The sequence below is a fragment of the Bactrocera neohumeralis genome, chromosome 2 (assembly GCF_024586455.1).
Source record: "Bactrocera neohumeralis isolate Rockhampton chromosome 2, APGP_CSIRO_Bneo_wtdbg2-racon-allhic-juicebox.fasta_v2, whole genome shotgun sequence".
NCBI lineage: Eukaryota > Metazoa > Arthropoda > Insecta > Diptera > Tephritidae > Bactrocera > Bactrocera neohumeralis.
This window is the reverse complement of record NC_065919.1, coordinates 16,213,196-16,237,833: the sequence shown is the minus strand read 5'-3', so window position 1 is coordinate 16,237,833 and position 24,638 is coordinate 16,213,196. Positions and strand designations below refer to the sequence as shown.

The 24,638-nt window shown below is 37.0% G+C and overlaps 1 protein-coding gene across 3 annotated transcripts in view; it reads right to left on the bottom strand.

The window, feature by feature from the left end:
• The window catches only part of LOC126751393 (soluble guanylate cyclase 88E), a 100,390-nt gene that overhangs the window by 10,206 nt on the left and 65,546 nt on the right, over window positions 1-24,638 (bottom strand). For 2 of the 3 annotated variants that reach the window (XM_050461620.1, XM_050461622.1), the window contains exons 2-3: window positions 2,159-2,560; window positions 104-591 (exon numbers count right to left, since the gene is read on the bottom strand). In XM_050461620.1, the coding sequence (XP_050317577.1) occupies window positions 104-591; window positions 2,159-2,326 (656 nt within the window). In that variant the 5' untranslated portion in view covers window positions 2,327-2,560. The remainder of the gene's footprint in view (window positions 1-103; window positions 592-2,158; window positions 2,561-24,638) is intronic. The other variant, XM_050461621.1, reaches the window with a different exon arrangement.

The window sequence follows — 24,638 nt, the reverse complement described above, 5'->3', positions numbered from 1 at the left end:
GCTGACTGGTAGCCATAAAGTAGGCAAGCCAACCATTGACAAATGGCGCTGAGTGCCTTCACTGTCGCTAAGTATGGATGTATGTACTTATGTATTTACTTACCCGAATACAATGCAAAATGGGAATATCTCGAAGAGCACATGTGCACTGATGGGTAAATGCTTCTCTTCGCGCGTCATCGCCAGCGATGCAAGCGTAAATGCACGATTATCAAATGTCAATTGAAATGTCACATGTACGGTATCGAAGAGTATCTCTTCGCGCACTAGTTCGATATGCATCTCCTTGTGGTAGAAATGTCGCGCCACTTCACGTATTTGCCCCATTGTGTAGTAGACAAAGCCACGCCGCTTGGAGCGATAGTGTAATGTGAGTCCTTGTCGCGTCTCGTTTTCGCAAATAAATGATGGCGCTCGCATGCGTGGATATGAGAATTTTAAATATTCATGTAAATTATCGAGACCATTGAGAAAGTCACGCATATGCCGACCAAGTACCGAAAGCACGCGATCGTAACCATATTGTCCGACAAAGCCGACAAAGTACACACCCATTTGATCCATGAATTCGTGCTCGGAGACGCCGAGTACCTGAAAATAGTTCAATAAGTTATCAGACTGAGTTTGTTAATGATTGTGCGATGATGCGTTAACAAAATGGGGATTGGTTAGCTGGAATTAACAATAACCTTTATAAAAATACTAACGCCGAAAGCAATAAAAAGATTCAGCGGAATTATTTGATTAATTATAAAAGTAAATCTGAATCTCAATTGGTGAAACATTTTCGGTAAATGAGCTGCTTTTGATGTCGACTTCTTATACAGTCTCCTTATGACTCTGTAAGTTTTGTACATCGCTTTTGGGTGTGTCGCTTTATTATTAACCGCATTCCGTTTAGTTAAGATATTTTATCCGTATTTAACTGTCGGTTCTTAGTTTACTTTTTATTAGAAAGATGGACATGAATTCGACCAAGTTGGCTGTGGAAATGGTGAAGTTGTCGAGGCGGAGGAGCTCTTCAGGCCTTGTTTTTTACAATTTGGAATTCGTTACCGTTCCGTTTTCACGAATGGATCGAATATTGAAGGGGGAGCCTTCTGTTGGAAGCTCTCAATCAATTCTTGTTTCAGACTACCAGACCACTGTAGTGTCTTTCAAACTGTAGTGGCAGCTATTAAGGTAGCAGCAGATGTATTTCAACGAAGTGTGACTGCTTTTAAAGAGGTGGGGAATCGATACATTACATTCCGAGAGCAGAGCTGCTACACAGCCTTTGAGCTCGCTGACAGTGAGCAGTGCACGACCCTGCTAGCTGTGGCATCAAGCTACTTCCAAATTAAACTTGTCTGGTGACTGGCCACAGTAGAATCGTCGGAAACTGTTTAGCCGATGAGCTGGCTAAGAAGAATACCCTCACCTAAATCCGATTAGGATAGAAACGAGCAGCTGTTCGCTTGTCGTCGTGAACTTGGGCGCTGGATCTATGATCGGGCGAGCACAACCGGCATTTGTGAGATTGTGAAAGCCTTCTGGAGCAGAGTGGAACAGAAAAGGTCCATGGAACTACTAGCTCTTAGCAAGATTCACATGGCCGCAATGATAAGTGTCCTAACAATGGACTAGCTTCTCTAGCAATCTAAGTGGATTTGTTTGAGTTCTCACGAATATCAGCCTATTTACCTTACCTAACCTGGCTCAATATCGCGACCATGGAGAGCCTGTTTGTCCTTCCCAGACAACGCTGGTCATCACAGATCCGACCGTTAGGCAAGTCTTCGCTTTTTCGAAGCGGGTCTGCCAGGTCTAATCCACTGTTGGAACAGTTTTTTGCTCTTTTTCGTCTACAAATGGATTTCAAACTAGTTCGTTGAGCACATTACGCCAAACGTACTATAGTTCCAGCTTTGGGAACCTGAACCCATTATTTAATATACCAAGATTGTAAGATTGAGCATTTTTGAAATAACTTATTTTTCGCTTACGATCAATGACAGTAGTTTAAACTACTTCCTCTTTTGTGTGATTTATAAAAAAATAACAAGAACTAATAGAGAAATGTCAATTAGTAGCTCGACTGCCATCAACAAACATAACTCAATTATTATCGCTTTTGAATTCTTGTTATATGTTGTTGTATTTTCTTCATATTACTTACCTGTTGCGCCTTCTTCGCCAACTTGTTCAGCATATTTTCCGGGTAGACTTGATGTACGCTGAACGATGGCGAGTCGATACCAGCCTGACGTCGTATGTCTTCCCATTTCTCCTCGCCGTACACTGATTTAATATACTCGGAGAGATTCTCCAGCAGTAAACCATACATTTTCAATGTTAGTTGCACGTACTCAAACGCGCTTGGTGAAGGGGGTGAAGATGCTGTGATGGAATTGATTCAGTTGTTATCTGTATAGGTATTTATGCAATGGTATGTGTATGCGTACTTTATATTACGACAGGAGCGGCTTGTATGTAAATATATTTATTTACTGATGACTATTGCCATTAATTAAATTGCCATCTTCCATTTTTGATACTTCAAAGCCATTTTCGCGCAGTGCTGAAAGACAAATAAGCAAAATGAAAGTGATGAATAAGTACGGTAATATAAAGATATAAATATAAGATTGTCTACAAATCACGTAGCGGATTTTGTTGCCGATCAATTTATCATTTTCGCTGACGGCTGCTAAACAAAGTGAAGTATGGTTATGGAATTTTGAAGTATGTAATTGTGAATGAATATATGTATGCATATTTGAGGTTATGATTAATAACTTGTTGAGCAATACTCTGGTGCTTTGAGGAAAAGGGTTGTAATTTAATTTTCTCAGGGAAAAGAGTTTCCTCAAAAAACCTTTTTAATCTATAAATCTATGTGCAATTGCAGTTTTAAAAACAAAATTGCTGTATAGTCTCAAAATCTACCTGTTATTTGTTTCCCTACTCGAATTTACTTAACCGCTGTAGACCTGAAATTTATGGTTTTAATTTTATATATTAACAGATGTTAAGTGTTGGTTTTATGAAAAATGGCTTCTTAGACACCTCTAGAAAAGTCTCTACATGTATGAGCTCTTAATTGTAACTTCATTTTATCAGATAGACAAATTTAAATCTCGCTTCCAACTACTTGAAAAAATATCTCGTTTCATAGATTTTGTAGAACATTGAACGCTTTAGAGAAAAGTCTGCAACGAAAGATATTAACGGCTGAGGTGTGATTATTTTAAGACAGATCTTTTTAATACTCTTGGAACATGTTGCTATTGAGATTTTTTATATCATCGTTAGATTATTTGATATCACACCGTTATACCTCCTGTCGGAATATTTAAAGTTTAAAGTCTATGCGGACAATCCTGCTTCGATTCAGGCCTTGGAGAAAAACATCACGCGTGTCATTTGCCAGTTACAAGTCGAAATCCTCGAACAAGTCATCGAAAATTGAACTCAATGGATGAATCATCTGAAACATAGCCGCGACCAACATTTGAAAGAGATAAACTTTAAAAAATAAATTCCAAAGAATGTGCTTTCGAATGAAAATAAACATTACCCATTAAAATTGAAATTTCTGTGTTTTCTCTTTAAAATCATAGGAAACCTCGAAATGGATGGTGCTTGGCGACGGTCGGTAAATTCAGCCCCCATGATGTAACATCCCTAAATGGGTTGAGACTGACCGACTTCTAGATTCACCAAGCTACCTGGCTGTCTCCGGATGGAAAAGCCACCAACCAGATCGATTATGTTGTGATAGACCGAAGACACGACTTCAGTGTTTTAATATCGTCAACAAACACAAGGAAGGTTCGACGTCGAGAAGCTGCAACCAAAACAGCTGTAAATGAAACCATTGGTACGATAAGAAGTGTAGTGTCGCAGTGGAGAGAAAGCAGACTGCTTAGCACGCAACGTTACAATCGACCATAACACGTGGGGGATGGGATAGATACCGAGAACTGAAGAGTACTGCTCTAGTACGAAAAGCTTGACAAGCTGGGCGACAGAGATAATGCCCGAAAACTCTACGAAAAGATGCGGTGATTCAAAGAAGACCGGAGCATGTTCTTGTAGAACCCCCAGATGTGATTTAGTGGCGGATGCACAGACCACACTAAAATTATGGAGGAAACACTTCTCCAGCCTGCTGAATGGCAGTGAAAGCATAGCACCAGGAAATGGTAAACCCGACTCCCCAATCGAAGCCGATAGAGCAGACGTTCCATTGCCCGACCATGAAGAAGTTCGAATAGCAATTACTCGTCTGAAGAACAAGAAAGCGGTGGGGGCTGATGGATTGTCGGACGAACTATTCAAATACGGCTGTGAAGAATTGATAAGGAGCATGCATAAGCTTCCTTGTAAAATATGGTCGGACGAAAGCATGCCCAGAGATTGGAATTTAAGTGTGCTCTGCCGAAACCCCACAATCTCTGCCAACTACCGTGGGATAAGTCTCCTTAACATTGCCTATAAGGCTCTATTCATCATACTGTATGAAAGATGACCCGTCAACAAACTGATTGGACCCTTTCAGTGTGGCTTTAGGCCTGGTAAATCAACAACCGACCAGATATTCACCCTGCGCCAAATCTCGGAAAAGACCCTTGAAAAATGGATCGGCACACACCACCTCTTCGTCAATTCCAAAGCTGCTTTTGACAGCACGAAAAGAAGCTGCCTTTATGTCGCGATATATGAATACGGTATCCCCGCAAAACTAATACGGCTGTCTAAACTGACGTTGAGCATCACAAAAAGCTCCGTCAGGATCAGGAAGGATCTCTCCGAGCCGTTCGAAACCAAACGAAGTTTCAGACAAGGCGACTTCCTTTCGTGCGACTTCTTCAATCTGCTCATGGTAGGTAACATGTACCATCTTCTATAAGAGCGTACAGCTGTTGGCGTGCGACGATAATATTGACAACCGCGCCGTTAATTCTGCTTTCTCCAGAATTTATAAGGAAACGAAACAAATGAGTCTGGTGATGAACGAAGACAAGACGAAATATCTCCTGTCATACAAGCGACTTGGCTCCCACGTCACTGTTGACCATCATAAGTTCGAAGTCGTAGATAATTCTGTCTATTTTGGAAACAGCGTTAACACCAACAACAATGTCAGCCCCGCAATCCAACGCAGACTATTGACAAAAGTTATTACTTTTCGGACTAGTTAGCAATTGAGAAGTAAAATCCTCTCTCGACGAACAAAGACCAAACTCTATAAGTCACTCATTATTCCCGTCCTGCTATGTGGTGCGGTAGCATAGGCGAGATCAACATCTGATGAGTCGACGTTACGAGTTTTTGTTAGAAAGGTTCTGCAAATGGCGTCTGGTAAGATCCCCAACCTTACAGCATGAACATCAATAAAGCACTGGCGAATATCGCAGTCGATGTAAAATGATCTGTATGAGTTATAGACGACATTGACATATGTAGTTCCGCGAATTAAGAGACAGCAGCTACGCTGGCTAGGTCATGTCCTACCGAATGAATGAAAGCACTCTAGTTCTGAAAGTATTCGACGCAGTACCCACAGGGTGATGCAGAAGAAGACTTCCACTCCGTTGGAAAGACCAGGTGGAGAAGGACACACTTAGAATCTCCTATTGGCGCCAAACAGCGAAAAAGAAGAACGACTGGCGCGCTGTTGTTAACTCGACTATAATCGCATAAGCGGTGTCTATGCCAATAAAGTAGAAGATACGCAACTCCACAAAAAATATCTTTTTTTTCAATAAATATTGTTTTAGAAACAAAAAACTTATTTTATCAATATTTTAGAAATTTCTGTGGTTTTGCCATTGGAAAGCCGTTTTTGAATTTTGATATATTAAGTTATTGTTTGTTTCCTAATATAATAATGTTTTCCATCAAAATTTCGCAGTAGATAAAGTAGAAATATATTACTTGCAAACCAAAACAGCCATTTTTTAAGTGTTTAGGTTGTACTTTCATGATACAATTTTCACCACTATTTATCCCAATCGTGCTGATTTTTTAAACCTTAAAAATCACTTTTCTTGCAATACTGACATATATTTACATTAGTTATATATTCCTTATATGTTATTTATTCATTAATTTGTTTGTTTTTTAATTTTTATGGCTTGCAGAGGCTATATTTTATGCACTAATTTTTTTTAAACCGTCTTTATGTGAATGTCACCCTTAACTAAAACGGTATATATTTCTAAAACGTATTGCAACCGAAAGTATATAATAGAATAAGTAAAAATCTCACTTTATATTTGATGTCACAATCCAAAAAGCAGTCTAAGTGATTTAGGAAAAATCAACATACGATCTGTGAAAATAATTTAGATCGCACACAATAATTAAGGTAAGAATGATGAAGCGATTCCTATTTCACTTGAGGCAGTTAATGGGTGATAAATTTTTCATTTTTGTGATTTGTGTCCAGAATTTAAAAGCGCCTAAATTGACTTAGCTCTTGATATAAAAAAATATGATAAATTAAGTAATTCAAAGAAACAGGTTCTATTTTGAATATGGCAATGAGTCATGTGGGGTTTCAAGATGTTAAGCTTTGCACTCAAAGAGTTGAATTTCCTGAAATCGTCTTAAATTGTTTGAAGTAGGACCGTAATAGATCTTAGATGTCGAATATGTCTGAATTTATATTGATCTAGTTCATAAAACCATTAGGTTAGGTTAGAGCCAATACAAATTTGTATAGGCGCTTAATTGCAACTCCCGCCTGTTCGGCGAAATATCTGAAGGTATCTCAAGTATTTAAGTCTTGACCTTTCGAACGGGGGACAGTCAAGAAGGAAGTGTTGAGTTGTGTCCACCTCATCTTCTTTCATACTGCTTCTGCAAATGGCATCTGGTAAGATCCCCAACCTTACAGCATGGACGCCAATAAAGCACTGGCCTGCTAAAAGCCTAGGGAGAGGTTAGCCTTACTGAGGGTAAATAGATAACTATATCTACTGCCATCAATCTTGGGCCAAAAGGCATTTGTTAACAGCGTAAGTACCGATGGTGGCCAAGCGCTGACCAAGCTTCCGCGAAACCCAGCTATCTAGTAGTATAACACAAGAGGATATGGAAGCACCGACCCGCTCCCATTTTAACGATAGGGGTTTTAGTTTGCTTGCTCATCAGCTTTACAATTTCCTACGATTCTGCTATGTCGCGGCATCCATACCAGTCTTGTCACAAAGACACTCGATGCTATTGCTATCGAGGTTAGGCACACCTCGCCCAACCCTGAACGCACTGTAAATGAGTTCAAGGCTAGTACTCGTATCTCCGCTCTGCTATCTGAGTGAATGGTCATTTCTCTAAAGGAGGTTTTACTCCGGAGCAGCAGATCTACTGCACCCTTAATGGCTGCAACGCCGGCTTGAAAGGCACTGCAATAGTCAGGAAGTCTGAAGCTAGATAGATTGATAGAGAGCTCCTGCCAGTAAGCCTCTCCACCCACCTTCCTTCCAAGCTTTGACCTATCCGTAAAGAAACTCACTGCCCCTCTCCTCCAACGGCTTCTTCCCAACCATAGCTTCCTCGTCGGTATATGGGCAGAGAAGGAGCCCTCAGAGTTTGGTTTAGCGACTCCATGATCTAGGTGATCCGATATGAAGTCAAAGTGTGTGAGGATATCCGAGTATTTAGATACGCGTTCTTTTAAGAAACCAGATTCTTTGAGTCTAATAGCCGGCAATATCTACGAACACTATGTTCAAAATGGCGTTAAGTGCCATGGTTGGAGTGGACCCTAGTGCACCACACACAAAGACTCCATAGTACATAATCTACAAAACTATCACAATATGTTCTAAAATTTGCTTAAGTTTAATGCCAAAAGTCGATGATCCTGGTCCAAACCTACCTATATACACAACATAACAATTTTCAACTTTCTGGTTACCTTTATATATTCATTATTATTGACACTGCTCCCCAATGGGAATTAAAGGAAGCTATGTATGTGTTATATACTCATAAATGAAAAGACTTCAACAGCTACAAAAGTATTGAATTTTTTTTGAAAATATATTTTATACTTCAGATCGAGTTATTGGTCATATTCTGAAAAATTAACGTGAATACAAGTATTATAAAGTCCAAAAGTGATATATTATATAAGTTGAAACCATAATCTCTTTATGCCTCTGAATAAGTTACATTTCAAGAAACCTAATTAAATTTGTAAAAAATGTTTCCTTCAACCGTCACAATTGCATATTTGTAAGTTGAATTACTAATTAAATTAGTTTTACTGCTCTTCTTATGTGAAAATACTTATTGACCTGATGCACTGTTGTAAGTTTCATTACATTTCAAAAAGTGTCATATTGCCACTTTGTACCTTCCATCCGATTAATGAAAATCTGTCATGGTGCAATATATTTCTTTTCAGTCTTACTCAATCGCTTGATTTAATTAAACCATTTCTGCTGGCGACAGTGTCAGTTGCTGTATCGCGTTCCGTTGCAGGCGCGCAGAAAGAGCAAATAACAAGGCAACTTGAAGAGCAGCCATTAATATGTCAACAGAAATGATTCGTTATGTAAATATTGAATTGTTTGTGCTTCAACGTCAATTATGTGTGCAGACGTTAATGAATTATCTTCCAATATGATATTCAAAAGCGAGGTAAGATAATGAAAACAAAGAAAACAATGAAAAAAAATTTAATTTTATAGTTAAAGTACTGCGTAAACAATTTATAAATAGATAAATAATAAAACTTATAAAGAAATATAAATAAATACATCTCTTCCACGTTAGTAGACCATATTAGTATTTGTTAAGCATACGCCATGTACAACGCCTGCATTTTAACGCTGCGTAACGTATACGCCATGTACAACTTTTTTTTATTCCAGTTACCAGTGTCATCACTACAATAAGAATGGCGCAGACAAATCAATTAAGCTACCGTATTAACAGAAATCAAGGTCAATTGGTACATCTGTACACACTTATCTATATATATATATATATATATATATATTATGTATATATTCAATGGATTGCCTTTGAAGTCCATTGGAATGTTTGCAGCATTTGCTTGGGGTAAATACCGACCATAACTAAATAAAAAAACACTAAACAGCGAGATAAGTATTGCTATTAAATCTCTGCTGTAGACAATTTATCTATTTATACAGCCATTGGGCAGTTATTCACACATAAATCAGCAGCTTTAATAGCAATCGCTAGATGTAGTCATTACTTATTAAATACGCCCACGTAAAGGGAATTGGGTATACAAGAATTGTAGATAGCATACGCATTTAGTTACAGGACTTGTATATAAAGAAGTTGTAATAATTTCAATGTTGATTCGAGCAGGTTGTTGAACTTTGTCTTTGTATTTTGGCAAATCAATGGAAAATCAATCAAATGTTGGATAATTAGGAGATCAGATGATGTTGACATTTAGTTCGTGAACTATTTTTCTTCTACATTTTTTTAATAAATATAAATTAATATTAAAAGTAATAGGGATATTGAACAGGAAAGCAAAATTTTGTATTTTTGTTTTAGAAAAATATATTTAGTTGTTACCTTATTATACTTCATAGATCGATCATCCCTGACAATCTTCTTCATATTTTTTGCATTTAAATCTTGTTTTCGGTGAAGTAACTTTTTTTTGCTAAAATTTGAGCATAAGTTGGAATTGCAATCGCTATTATAAACATATTATTAATTTCGAAGTCGGCCAAAATCATACTTTTCAGCCGAAGTTTCAATATATAATGGATATTTAATAATTTTTAATATATTTTTTCAGACTGGGACGAAAATATAAGTCAATTCAAAAATGCTGACCGCATGAATTTGATAAAAAATGGTTTAGGTGTACAATTTAAAATTGAAGAAATAAATACTCTCTCATTAAGAAACAAATTTTTTAAGCTCTTAAACATTATCAGCTGTCTGAGTACATTTGTATAAACTCACGCCAAATTTGTATGCATAAATATTGTTTGCAATTCGATAGCTTTATGCATATTACAAAAGTATTTAGTAAAGTTTAATGGCATTCAATCATTCAAAATGTGTTTGCTTCCATTTTCAGCTTGATTTACGCCTGTGGGCAAAAAATAGTAAGACTTTTTAATTTAAATTTCGTGCGAAAACGCATTCGTCGAAATATTTTTTTCTAGGATGGTATGACTGTCAGCGCATCTGTGCCAAATATCATATCAAAATAATCATTATTTTTTAGTATACGGTCGTCTATCTGAAGTACTTAAAACGCATTTGGCGATTTTTACGATGTGCGAAATTATTCAACTAAGAAGTTCCATTTAATTTTTTGTCTGGAATCAAATTTCTGTTGCCAAAACGTTCAGAATATTTGAAAAGGCCTTTGGTGAAATTTTTTTGTCGCGAGCAAGTGGTTTTGATTGCTACAAATTATTCAAATAGAGTAGAGAACTGGTTGACGACAACCCACGTCCAGGACGACCGTCAACATCAACTGAAGATTAACACGTCAATCATCGTTGGAATATCGGAAGAAGCTGTGAAAACGATTTCGAAAGATCATTTGAGCCTAAGAAAAATGTGAGCAAAAATAACGGCGCGTTAAAGTCTGTGAAACAATGCTTTCCGGCAACCAGTATGTCATGACTATTATTACGACTCGGAAACACATAAGCAATCGGCCAAACATCGTGGTAAATGTGAGCCCAAGCTAAAGAAACCACGTCAAAGCAGGTCAAAAATCAAGTAAATATTGACAGTTTTCTTCGATTATCGTGTTGTGATGCCCTTCGAATTCCATTCCGAGCGGTCAAACAACAAAAGCAACCACCGTATTCCCCTGATTTAGCTCCGTTAGACTTCTGGTTATTCAGCAAACTCCAACGACCGCTGCGGGGGAAGCGTTTTGAGTCAACTGAAGCCATTAAACGTGAATCACTACGCGCATTGAAGGCTATTCCGGAAATGGAATTTAACAACTGTTTCGAGGATTGGAAATATATTATACTGTGCTATTGTTGCACTTGTGGTTAATTGATTTTTTTTACTAAAAGAAAATTTAAATTTGATTAGATAACAATATACGGTATATTTTTTTACTAATTACACAAATTTCGTTTCTTTAGCCTCAACTGCTATTTAGTATTAAGAGGACTTAAAAATTTAGGAGAAAAAAATATAATGATAAAAAAAAATAATAAATAAAAAATATTATGATATTTAATATTAATAAAAATATTCGAAATTATTTTGAAAAATATTAGTATTAATGTTATGATTTTTCTAAATTTTTTCTATATTTTATGCTTATAAGAAATTACTTTACATTCCTTGGCTACATACTCGTATAACAGCTATGACATGGCGTATGAGTGACATTTGTTTTTTTTTTAAGTTTCGGTGTATGCCAAGCTTGTAATGATTAATTGCCTTGTATGCTCTCCCACTTCAAATTTAAGTGTTGCTCTAAATAATATGCTAAGTACAGATTTAGAATGAGTTTTAGTATATCTCACACTTATTAAAAGTTTACAATATGTTCTCTCGACAGTCGGTTTTACATTTCTCACTATTATTTGGGAAACATTTTTTGCATTTTCGTAAGAAATTATGAAAAAATAAAATGCTCTTCTTAGACAAAAAAAAAACATTGTTTTACATTACTATCTACATATTTACTTCTCCTAAGCGTTCACTGCAATCAGGCAACAACTCACATGTTCTTTGCTGAAGAGGTTTGACTTATGGCGACGAAAAAAAGTAGGAGATGCCAAAATTTGGTAAATATGGTAGCAATCTTTAAAGCTACAGTTACAAGCTGGATTTTCTTTACGAAAAAGATGCTCAGTCATATCCCAATTGTTAATAAGTCTTCTTTATTTGAAAAGTAGTTTTGAAAACGGGGGTGTATGAACAATCGGAAATCTGTTGAATGCAAATTCTAGCTCAAATCGAATAATAATATGAAAAACTTCACGTGTCTCTGTTTTATGTGTTTTATTATTTTTTTAAATTTCATTTGTGGTATAACTTTTTACCAAAAAAATCGCCTCAAACGTATAACATATGCTCCTTACATAAAATGACTTAATTTTTTCCCTTGCCGAATTAGATAAATGATCTGAGTGCGATTTGTTGCTCGAAAGTGACTTATGTTCTTTATTTGTTGCTACATTTCTATTTCTGTTTCAGGAAGTGAAAAGCTGCTGTTAAATTATTCGCCAGCAGGCTTGTACATACACATATACACAATAAAGCAACAATGTTAACAACATCTTTACATCGAAATGTGCCACAGCTGATGAGAAATGTCTGTCAGCCACTTAATATGCCAAGCACAGAAGAGTTCAGTTAGAGCTGGCGGCTTCATAGGCACAAGACAACCTTCTGTCAAGTATACTTTACCGCTGCGTTGTTTGCCTATCTGTGCAACATTTTGTTGTGAATGCTTTTGTGATTGTCAGGAAGCTCTTGCCTTTGGTCGGCTAATAGAATTGTGCTCCTTTGCTATTTATTTTCTTTTTAAATCAATACAAGCGGATAGCGGTAACACTTGGTTTGATTATGTAATCAGTTTGGCGGATTCTGCAAACCGTTTTACGTTTCCAATTGATGAAATTCAAGTCAGCCGGAAATGTAGCTTACATAAAGTAAAGAATACAAAAATAAACGGCGAGCAATGCAAAACAAATGCTTCCTGCTAAACTAAATGAAAACATTAAATTCTCGCACCAAAACCGAAGGCGCCAAATCGATGACCTTAAAATTCAACAACATTCACCAGTTCAGTTGCATTAAGAGTTCGCCTGTTAGTCGGCAATATTACCCGAATTTAAACTGTAAACAGATGTGGAGAGCCAAACACTCACACACTTAAGTGTCGAAGCATTTTTCTTATAAAGAAGCATAGCCAATGGCGTCAAGTGCCTGTGTATTTGTGGCAAAAGAAATATTTACTTTACAGCTAATAAATGATTTAGGCGTCCGGGCGGCTGCAGCATGTTTAAGAATTTTGAATCTTCAATACACTTAAATACACAAAAGCCAATTACGTTTATAAATGTCTGTAAGCATTGCGTAGATCTGTGCTTTACTGGCTGTGTAGACAAGGGATTTGGCTAAAGTATTTTTAGTTCGCTAAGTATTAGATAAACTAATTAGTTTAGTCAAAGGTTTAAGCAAAAATTTCTGAAAATCAATTTAAAATTTGCGAATTTAGTTACTTATTTTTGTATGTAAACATTAATTGCGCCTGTTCGGCAATCGTAAGCCTTTCTACCATAATTTAAATGTCGGCAAAATTTTTACTTTGTTATTAATATATTCGATTTATAATTATATTCGTGAAATTGAAAATGTTGTGGCGTAATTTGATTATTTTTCCATTGTTTCAATGTTGTTCCTCGTGGACATCGTCGGAAGGTGTATGGCTATCAGACTCAGAGAATCTAGGTTCTTAAAAGAACACGTACATATCTGTACACTCGGATATCTTCACATATTTCGACTTTATACCGGATCATTTAGATCATGGAGTCGTCAAACCGAAGTCTGGCGGCGAACCGACAAAAGAGCTCTGAATGGAAGAAGCCGTTGGAGGAGAGCGACAGTGAGCTTCTTTATGGATGGGTCAAAGCTTGGGGTGAAGGTTGGTGGAGATGTTTATTGTCAGGAGCTCTCTATCAACGCCAGTTTCAAAATTCCTGATTATTGCAGGACTGAACTGGGTTCCCGACTGCGCTGGGTTCAAGTCCAGGTTGCGTGTATTAAGGTAGCAGTAGATCTGCTGTTAAGGCTAATTAATGCTAGCCTCTTCCTAATTGTGGGGATTTTAACAGGTCATTACCATATTCGCGTCCATGCTGTAAGGTTGGGAATCGTACCAGACGCCATTTAAAGAAGCTGAAAGGAAGAAGATGAGGTGGAAACAACTCAACACTTCCTTCTTGACTGTCCCACGTTTGGAAGGTCAAGACTTAAACACTTGGGATACCTTCAGAAATTTCGCCGAACAGGCGGGAGTTGAAATTAAACGTCTATGCAAATTTGTATTGGCTACTATGAGAAAAATCTCAGCCGAAAGTCTTCCTATTTTGGTGGAAGTTTATGAGGACCATTCTATAGATGAGAGAACATGCTAAAAGTGGCTCGCAAGATTTAAATGTGATTATTTTCTATTGTAAAACAAAGCACATCCTGGGCGGCCAAAAAAGTTCAAAGTTGAAGAACTGAAACTCTTCTCAAACAAAAGATGAGCTCAGCTCGCAGTATCTTTGAAAATCACTCAAGCAGCCATTTCCAAACATGCAAAAACAAGGAAATTGGTTATCATATGTCATATCATATGAAGTCAAGAGACGTTGAATTAGATTTCGTTTTAGTATTGTATTGCGACTGGTGATGAAAACAATCTTAAACGTGGAAATGGCCAACTAAATTACGACATATCTTGCCCTCTTCTGATTTAATTTGTTCCGGTCGATGCAGAACACTCCCTGTGGAATACGGTTCATATCAAAACAGGGTAGCCAAAAATTGGCTTGATTCATACTGGGCTACAAAGGCAAAATTAAAAATATATATACATATGTAGTTATAGACCCTAAAACTTTCCTGCAAAATTATTGAAAGTAATGAATAAAATTATGTTATTTGAACCAGAGAAATCAAATGTAAACTCTTAATTAAATTAAAGCTAAGTTTAGCTCGCAACAATTCGCTTTGAACTCAGCTCAGATTTCCTTAAGATATCAATGAAGCAGAAACCAGATCAAATTAGGTATGAAGAAATAAATGAAAAATTTGTTTGCCGCTTGAGCGCAACGAGGCAAAACGATGCGAGAAAACCAATTGCGATTTACTTTTAAATCGGCGTGAAGGAAAACAGCTTTTTGCACATCATAGAGACGAGACGTGCTCGAGGCGTAGACAATTAACGAGCGGAAAGTTAAACAAAGCGCAGAATAATAACAGATCAAGATAAAGCTTAAAGTGGAGCAAACAAACTAGTAAATAGTAGAATTATTAAAGAACTGAACGTAAAGATGTTCGTATATATTTAATAGCAGATACATAAACGAACACATAATTGTTTATGTATTCAAGAGTGCATTAGTTCACACTTAGCTATGAAAGCGAAGAAACCTTAAGCAACTTAAATTCTTGATTATTACTATTTTATTGTGCGTAGAACTTCACTAACCCCTCATGGCAGAATAAATGCATGCTTCACTAACGGTATCTTTAAGCGAACTGTGTACAAATTCTAAAATGTGCAGTTGAGTTCAAGAGGGTGTTAAGCTTGTTTGAAGAGCATTTTGTTGAGGTGACACTGAGGAATATATGTATATGTATACGGTTGGCTGCTGTTGTTGGAGAACAAATTGAGCAGTCTGTTGCGCTATTCTATGAAAGTGTATGAAATGTTGCTGGTATCAAAAGGGTGTCAGTAGAGGAAGCTTGGAATTTTTACTTTTTATGAATTGAAATTAAATTCAAAAAGTGCGAATATTTTTAAAATTAGGCTCCTTACCAACTGTCATCTTTCTAAATGGTCAATAAAGTCATATTAAAGGCGTTTCGCATGAAGAGTTGGATAAGGGCAAAGTATGGGAATGCTTCAACTCGGCTAAGCTAGTAGAAAGCGAGGACTCTTGGAACGAAAATAAAGATCTTCTAAGAGACTACAAAAAGTTGGTGCGCAGGACAAAGCGAGAATCCTGGAAAAACTTTTGTAGTGAATTTGAAAAGAACCACGAGGTGATGAGACTTAGAAAAATATTATCCACAAGCCCACCTCGCCCGGTCTAATTCACAAAACTAGCGGAGAGTGGACGGACAACTGCCACAACTCATTAGAAGATCTAGTCAGCGTGCAGTTTTCAGTATGTAAGAAATACGCACTTGGAGCATTCCTGGATATTTCTGGAGCGTTCAATAACGTCTCTACGGAATCTATTCTGAACAGTATCCAGTCAAAAGGTGTTGATCTTGCTATACAACGCTGGATCAGAAGCTCTTTGATCGCAGAATGGAATGGCGCTAAAATGACCAAGAAAGTCTGTAGATTTAGTCCGCAAGGTGGACTATCTAAGCTTCTATGGACATTAGTGTTGAATAAGCTGCTAAGGAACTTGGTAGGCAATTCCACTAAGATGTATAGTGCATATTGCTATCTTAATAACGGGTAGGTGTCTACAGACCATTAGCAGTATTCTGACCACCACTTTTAATACTTTATTGCGCACCACACACGGGGCTGGGGTTGAACTCGGAGAAAATGGATCTGCTTGTCTTCACAAGAAATCACAAAATTCTTCTATGGAGGTTCTCTTCGATAAAAGGTACACAAATTTCGCTCTTGGACAGAAAACTGCTGTGGAACCACAACGTTAAAGAAAAAGTGAGGAAAGCTAGTAATGCTTTATATGTGTGTAGATGCTCGGCACAACCTCCCTCTCTCATGCACTGGCATTACACAGCTATTGTAAGAGCAATTCTGCTCCACGCTGCAGTAGTATGGTGAGCAGGCGTACGGAAATCCATCTACCGGAAGCCAATGGAAAAGTTTCCGAGGCTCTCTGCGCAGTGCGTACAGGAGTTTTAAAAACAACTGCAAACTCTTTCTCCAAACTCTTAAACTGGTATTCTACCTGCCACCTATAGACCTCTTGGCTGAAAACTACGCAGCAAATTCGGAGGGACGACTACTGGCTGCAAGAGAATTTACATATAGTTTGGTGGGTAATGGCGGCTGGGCAAACCCCCACACATGATCCCACTTTTCAACTCGGAAAGTAGGTTCAAAGTAAACATAGAAAAAGATGGCTGGCGTAAAGGTACGCGCATATGTATGGATGGCTCGAAAATAGACAATGAAGTTGGTGCGGGAATATACTATCCAGAGTTAGGCATAAGGCACCCTCTTAAGTTCCCGGACCACTGTATTTCAAGCAGTAGTCTTTGCTATTGCGAAAGCAGCGGAACTGGCCTCTAATGCACCTGCAGGCAATTCCAGAGTCAACATCTACGTGGACAGCCAAACAGCAATCAAAGCAGTAACCTCGTATCGCATATCGGCCAGAAGTGTCTTGGGAAGGAGGCGAGCAATAAAAAGCGTTGCCAGAAGTAGTCGACGAGATTGCCAAGAATGGTGTACGGTTAACATCCGAAAACGTGATAAACATTGGGAAACCTATGCATTGTAAAGAAAATCAAAACACGATGGAGCGAGTTACCTCGGTGCAAGACTACAAAAGTCATGTGCAAAATAGTAGATCTTAAATACAAAAAATTCCTATTGAATCGATAGAAAAGATTGTAAGAACATGATGGGAATACTAACTGGTCACTGTCTGGTGGCGACACACGCACGCAGGATAGGGCTGACAGAACGAGAAGACTGCAGCAAATGTCCAGGGCAGGGCTCCACGGAAAAAATGGAGCATCTCTTGTGCACTTTTCTCGCATTGGCAAGACTACACTGTAAGGATCTGGGATTCCCACGCCATGATACACTGGAGGCGGTATCGATAGTGAGGCCGCAGAGTCTGTTAAAATTCGCGTCAAGCGCAGGCATCCTAAAGAATGACTACTCCTCTTGTACTTGGACTGAACTCTATCTGGTATCGCAAAACACCAAACCTAACCTATATCAGCTGCAGTATTTTCTAATATCAAAAATATTTTTTTTTATAAAGAAAATGTGAAGTTTTTCAAAATTATTTTCATCCTTAACTTATTCGTTTTCCATGAAACACCCAGTATCAGACTACACACCATCAGCGCCATCTTCGGCCGAAGTCTTTGAAGTGCAGCACTTGAATTCAATTTAATTAGTGGTGAATAAATAGCGTTATAATAACAATAAAAGATATACTGATGAACTATCAGTTGACTACTGATATGTAAGGACTTGTTATGGTGTGGGTGAATAGCGCTTATTCTACTTACATACTACATACACATACACACATATATGAATAGCGGCTATGCCCATGCATTGTTGCTCTATAGAGCCATAATCAACTTAACTGCTTGCATTCGCAGTGAAAACATATATACATATATACAAGTATATGTACATATACTATATATCTCAGGGATATCCCCTAGCTTCGTTTGTCACAATCTATGCACACACACACAGAGCGAAGCAAAAGTCGGTTATAGTTGGTGGAGAATGTGGTTGTACAACTTACCAAGCAATTTACAAGTTATTCAACAACTTTCGCATGCTTTCAGTGAAACTGCAACATTTGTCTGTATGCATATTCTTGTGAAAGTTGTCTTCTTCAAATATCAACTTATGCATATATTAATGAATTTATTTGAAATTGTGAGGAAATTACAAGAATCTTCATGTTTCTAGAGCAAAACTTCATGTAACCTTGTTGATAGTTGGCAATACTAACTGTTTGTGTATGTGTTTCAGTGCGTGGAGTGAAGTGCCTCATGAAATGTACAAATTGCGAACATTTGTTTCTCATGTAAATTGTGAAGCGGAATATATTTAACATCCTTTGGGTCGCAGTGACTACGCAGTCACAAATGTTTTCTGAAAAAAATTTAAATTAAAGAAAAATGTTTGACAGCAAAGTATGCATTGTATTCTTTGAGGAACCAGAGCGTAATATGCCATTATGTATCAACTCACGGGCATTCAAATAATATTTATTTATATTTTTGTACTTTTACACAAAGAAGTAACAGTGTTCTTGAGCTCTTGCTTGTTCTGTTTGCATAAAATGTCTTTTCATTAGCTCAAAACAGTTTCAGTTGTAAAATTGTAATAAATCCTTCACTTGTGATCGTGTCATCCAGTGAAAAATTCTAACCTATATTCCAAATATAGATTAGTACAGAAAATAATTTAAAATTGTAAACAACGAATCACATTAAGAACAGACAGTTGTGATTTCAAAATCTTTAAAAAATGGTCCTGGCACGCGACCTCATAGGTTTAATGTATATATTCTCCAAACCATTCGAGTTATTTGTCTTATATTTGCACAGGGCAAATCTTCTCGGTCCTTCTTACTACAGTGTGAAAATAGGTGAAATTAGATGACAACCGCCCACTCCTTATATAACGATTTTGTTAAAAAGTTGAAAAGTGCGATAAATCAATAACTAAATGTGCCAAACACATTAAATTTTAAATCGGGGCGATTGAACTGTTCAAGCCCCTGGGTGCCGAATATTTGGACCCCAGGACCTATACTTGACTTTTGATCGAAAATATCGGCCACTGTTTGAGATATATATTTGAAATGCATAGAGAATCATTTCCTGATATTCGTAAGTCTATATGTCCACAATGGGTTGAATCTGCTAAATACTTCCCTTAGCTCCCATATATCTAACTCAACGATTTTCGAACTTTCAGGTGACCTTATACCGCATATATAGCTCAAAACGTGAGTTATCTCAGTAAAAAGGAGAGAGCGGGTTTTACTTATAACAGTGTGACTTTGTGCTTAAAAATAGGCGAAAAGTTGACCTAGCCGCCATACAACTAATATCCGGATTTTTTAACATCCGGCTGACTTTACTCCATATGATTGGTGATTGTATGTGGAGAACTCTGATGAAACCTTGTAAGCATTCTGGTCACAAGTCTTTAAATTGCATGTACTAGTATTAGCAAAAATAAAATAAAATCGGGTCAATACTGTCTCTTATATGCCTTTATGAGAACTTTAAACTTTCGTTAAAATTAACTGATTGTATAATATTGGATATACTTGTATATGTAATTTAATGCCAAAAATACGTAAAATTGTCTACGAATTACCTAAATTCCCAATAGTAATACTAATTATAATATAATTATTTGCGTTACTCTAACGAACCTTATGTCAAATTTGGTGGCCAGTATTGGAGTTATATAGAGTACATATAAAACTGCTTGGATTCCGTTTCTCTGGTTGACGGTTTGCACCTTAAGGTATTTCACTAGCTTGGCCACGATTATGAAATGTTCTGTTATACCCGGAAATAGCCCTTCCTTACTTGTTAAAATAAAGTTTTGTTAACACCTGAAGGTGTTTCCCGGGCTTTGATCTTGGCAAGTTGCAGGAGCAGGAGTTAGGCAAAATTCGAAATTTTTTTCGAGGTCTGTGAATTGCTAATGTTTATTTTTTAACAATTTGTGTCATTTAATAGGGAAGACCTTAATTTTGTTTTGTTCTCAATCAACATTTTTATGTTTTTTGCAGCAGTGAAGTAATTTTAACGAATTTTAAGTAACTTTCAATTTTTGTGTGTGTATTCGAATTCGAAAACATTTCGTGTAGTACAAGGTGCTTTCCAAAATAAACAGGACTTTTTGAATCTAGCGCCCCAATGTGGCGCCGTCTATATATATCCGGCACTCGAAGTGTAACCAACTTTAGACCGTTCGCGCAGCTGTCGCATTAGAATCAGCTGTTTATAAAATTGCTGAATGACAGTTCGGAGTATTGTTCACAAGTCTACAAAAGCGTTTTGCCAAAAGTGAACGCAAAAAAAAGTGATCAGCGATAGAATTCAAACGTAATAGTGTGATTGCTTTATATTTAGCTGGAAAATCACAGCCAGCAATTGTTCGTGAGCTCAAACACCTTAATGTGAATAAAGTTTTTGTTTATCGCACCATCACTCGTTACAATGATGACATGGTCATCAAAAGGCTGCCAACGTCAGGAGATGGTCTTGCCAAAGTGTAGAACCGACTTGAGTGTAGGCAATCCACGACAAAGTGCTAATCAAATGGCTAAAGAACTGAAAATATCCGACCGCAGCATCCGACGCATATTGAAAAATGAGCTCAAGGTCAAGCCTTACAAGTTCCAAAAGGCCTATGATCTCACACCGAAGCAGCAACAAGTAAGACTTGAAAGAGCGAAGCAGTTGCTTCGCTTGGCCGAAAGCGGTCAAATTCTGAACATTGAGTTTTCTGACGAAAAAATTTTTCCAATTGAGCCATTCGTAAACTCTCAAAACGATAGGGTTTATTTGACCGACCGTTCATACGAAAATCTAAGTCATCGGTTGGCCAACAGAAGACAGCAGCCGCCATGGTTTGGGCCGCTGTCACCGCAGATGGGCGCTCTCCAATTGTTTACATCGAGCCTGGCGTCAAAGTAAATGCGACATATTATCGGGAAAGTGTTCTGGAGGCTGCTTTGAAGCTGTGGGCAAACAAACATTTCGGCCGCAAGCCATGGACGTTTCAACAAGACTCAGCACCGTCTCACAAAGCGCGAGTGAACCAAGAATGGCTGAAAAACAACGTTCCGAACTTCATTACGACCACACAATGGCTATCGAGTTCACCAGATGCGAATGCAGTGAATTATTCCCTCTGGGCCAATATGGAGAGCAAGGTCCGAAGTAAAAAATACACCAGTCTCGAGATGCTGAAGAAAGCCATTGTCCTTGAGTGGGCCAAAATACCGGCTAGTCACATTCGTGCAGCTTGCGATTCGTTTTATGACCGTCTCAAGGCCATAGTTAAAGCAAAAGGTGGTCATATCCAGCAAAAGTGAATTGGTCCTGAACATATGATTATTTTCCCACATTTTCTACTTCAAAATAAATAAAAATAATTTTCCAAACCGAATTTATGTAATTTTTAATTACACTTCAAGTACTGGACCCTGTATGTCGACTGGTGCGTTAGAATATGCTATCTTTATCGATTTTCCAGTGACAATTTCATGACATTTCATTGATTGGAAGTGAAGTTATTGCGTTTTAAGTGTCAGTAGGTTTGTGTTATCGGTACGAAAATGAAATTCGAACAAAGAGCCAACATTAAATTTTGTTTTAAAATTGGCAAAACTTTTACCGAAACGCTTCAATTGATGAAATAAGTTTATGGCGATGATTGCCTATTCCGTAGCAGAGTACACGAGTGGTTTCAACGTTTTCAAAGTGGTCGTGAGGGGATATTCCGGGGCCAAAAAATCCGTGATCTCCGGAAATTCCATCGAAACTGAGCGTGAGTTCATCAAAAATCAGCCCAAATCATCATTGAAATTCATGGAAATGGAATTGAATATCTCCAAAACATTGATTTATCGCATTTTGACCGAACATTTGGGCTTACGAAAGGTGTGTGCACGGTTTGTTAGTTTTCAAAACTCGTCTTTTTTGGCGAGCATCTAGGTCTCTATACCAGTCGAAAACCATTTTTTCTCACATCATTTTCTGTAAAATAACTATTATTTTTCATTTATTTGAACAGAGTACTAGTAATAACAAAAATTCATCACTCTTCCTTCCTTTCTTCATAAACTTATATGTAAATACTCAGCAACAATTGTGTGTCACTTGTGACATTCTGCAGAAACCTTCAACCGATAAGTATCCTACATCAATCCAATGAATTTCGGAATACGCATTATAATATGGTAATAATGTTTTTTAAAAAGCTATTAAGTCAATACCACAACAACACTGTTTGCGAGCGGTCATAAATATAAAGACATAAGTGTATATATGCATTACATATATATGTACACCCTTTCTTACCCTACATTCCTGCATTTTCCAACCAAATCCATTTCGTTTTCAAATTGCTTGTCACAAAGCGGAAAGCTAATAAACCGTATACGCTTTAACAACTTTTCCATTTGATTTTGTTGCGATTTGATTTGTGTTCACTTTACATTTCTACAATCCATATATTTAAATATCTTTACTTTTCCGTGCCGTCTTAGAGGGTCAAGTTAATCTCATACTGAACACATTGCGATATTCAAATGAGACTGCGTCCTTTTGGTTTGTGGATTAAGTTAATTTTGGTTTTTATTGTCGATTGTTGGAGTTTTATGAATGCTTGAGATTATTATGGGGTTAGCTTCTCAAAGCGAATGAGTTACTTCACATTTTATGTGTTCCACGAACGTGTTGTTGTGTGGGTAGTGTAAGGTTTGGGTAAAGGAAGTGCCTTTTTATGCTTTTTTGAGTTGAGGGGAATAAATATGCGACAAGTATTGAATTATAAAGTTCATGTTTGGGTTTTACGGAGTTTCATGATTTCTTTATTTTTTTTGTTCTTAACTCTATTTGGGCTGTTTTTTCTTGAATGAAGAAAAAAATTAAAAATTGGCGAGCAAAGTTTTTTTATTATTTGATATCAATATTATGATGCTGAAGGAATTTAATTTGACTTATAAAAATTTAAAAACAACTGTCATAGTTTTCTCAAAAATATCTCCAACATAAATCATTTTTAGAATTATGAGTATGATATACACCATTAATCCATGAATTCGTTACATAATTAACTAAAACTACTAAGGAATGGCTAAGTTCGTGTATAACCGAACATTTTATACTTATAACTCATACACTGACCGACATATTCGACATAAGGTTTGTTAGAAAAACGAAAATCATTATATGTGACCTGGTCTACGAAAAGGGAGCTAACGTGCGAAAACTAGTTTTCTGGGAAACAGCTGTTAAAAATAAACAACTCGTTTCGTCAGTGAAAAAGTGAAAATTGATTTTTTGACACCTAAGCCCCCTTTCCGTAGACCAGGTCACATATATAGTATATAGAAGTTGGGGTAATATCGATCCGATTTGACCTATTTTTCCCAATACCACATACTGTTAACTTGCCACATACTAAAGAACCATTCATATATAGTAAAGTCAGCCGGATGCTCGAAAATCCTGACATTAGTTATAGAGGGGATAGGTTAAGTTTGTGCTAAAATTAATCTATTTTAGGCACAAAGATACACTGCTATGAGTAAAACACGCTCTCTAATTTTCATTGAGCTAACTCAAATATTGTGCGAAATATGCGGTACGAAGTCATCCGGATGTTCGAAAATCTTTATATTAGGTATATTGGCCCGATTCAACCCATTTTAGACATACAGACATACCTTTGTCAGAGAAGGATTATCCCTGAATTTTAATTATATAACTCACACATTAACCGCTATTTTCAATCAAAAGTCAACTATAGGTACTGGGGTCCAAATATTCGGTACATACCTAGGGTCTTGAACAGTTTGGTTGGAGTTAAAGAATTTTTGGTCATAAGGTGGTAGGCGTGATTGTAGTCCGATTTCACACTGTGACATAAAAATTTAATTATTGCTTTATCGTGCTTTAAGTAGTTTTTAACGGTACAGTTATATGTGGGAATCCGATAAGCACATTTTTAGGCCTCCAATATGTTCTCACTTTCGTTCGATATTTGGTGGAGCTCATTTAAGCTTTTGAGCTCTGAAATTGTCAAATTCCTTGAAAACCATATTATTTTGTCTATAAAATCAAACAAATGTAGAACTTAATTAAGTTATTCATTTTCAAATTCTTCTTTTTGTAATTATTTATAGAAAACTTCAGTTTCAACCGAAATAAAAACAAATGACCCATAGTATTGAAATAAATTTCCTTCTAATTTCATGGAATGAATGTATACAATTTGTACATAAATATTTGTGTATGCAAATAGAGAAATTCTGAAATAAAACAGCTTTCTAAATTTCCATTTGGAAAACAGGATGCCATGTATGTGACGTCAGTGCTAATGATGCTGGTGACGACTGAAAGACCGATTGCAATACAAGTCTATTTTTTTACCACCCACACACATATATCTGTGTACTTGTATATACACATGCTCGCCATCATAATAAAATTGC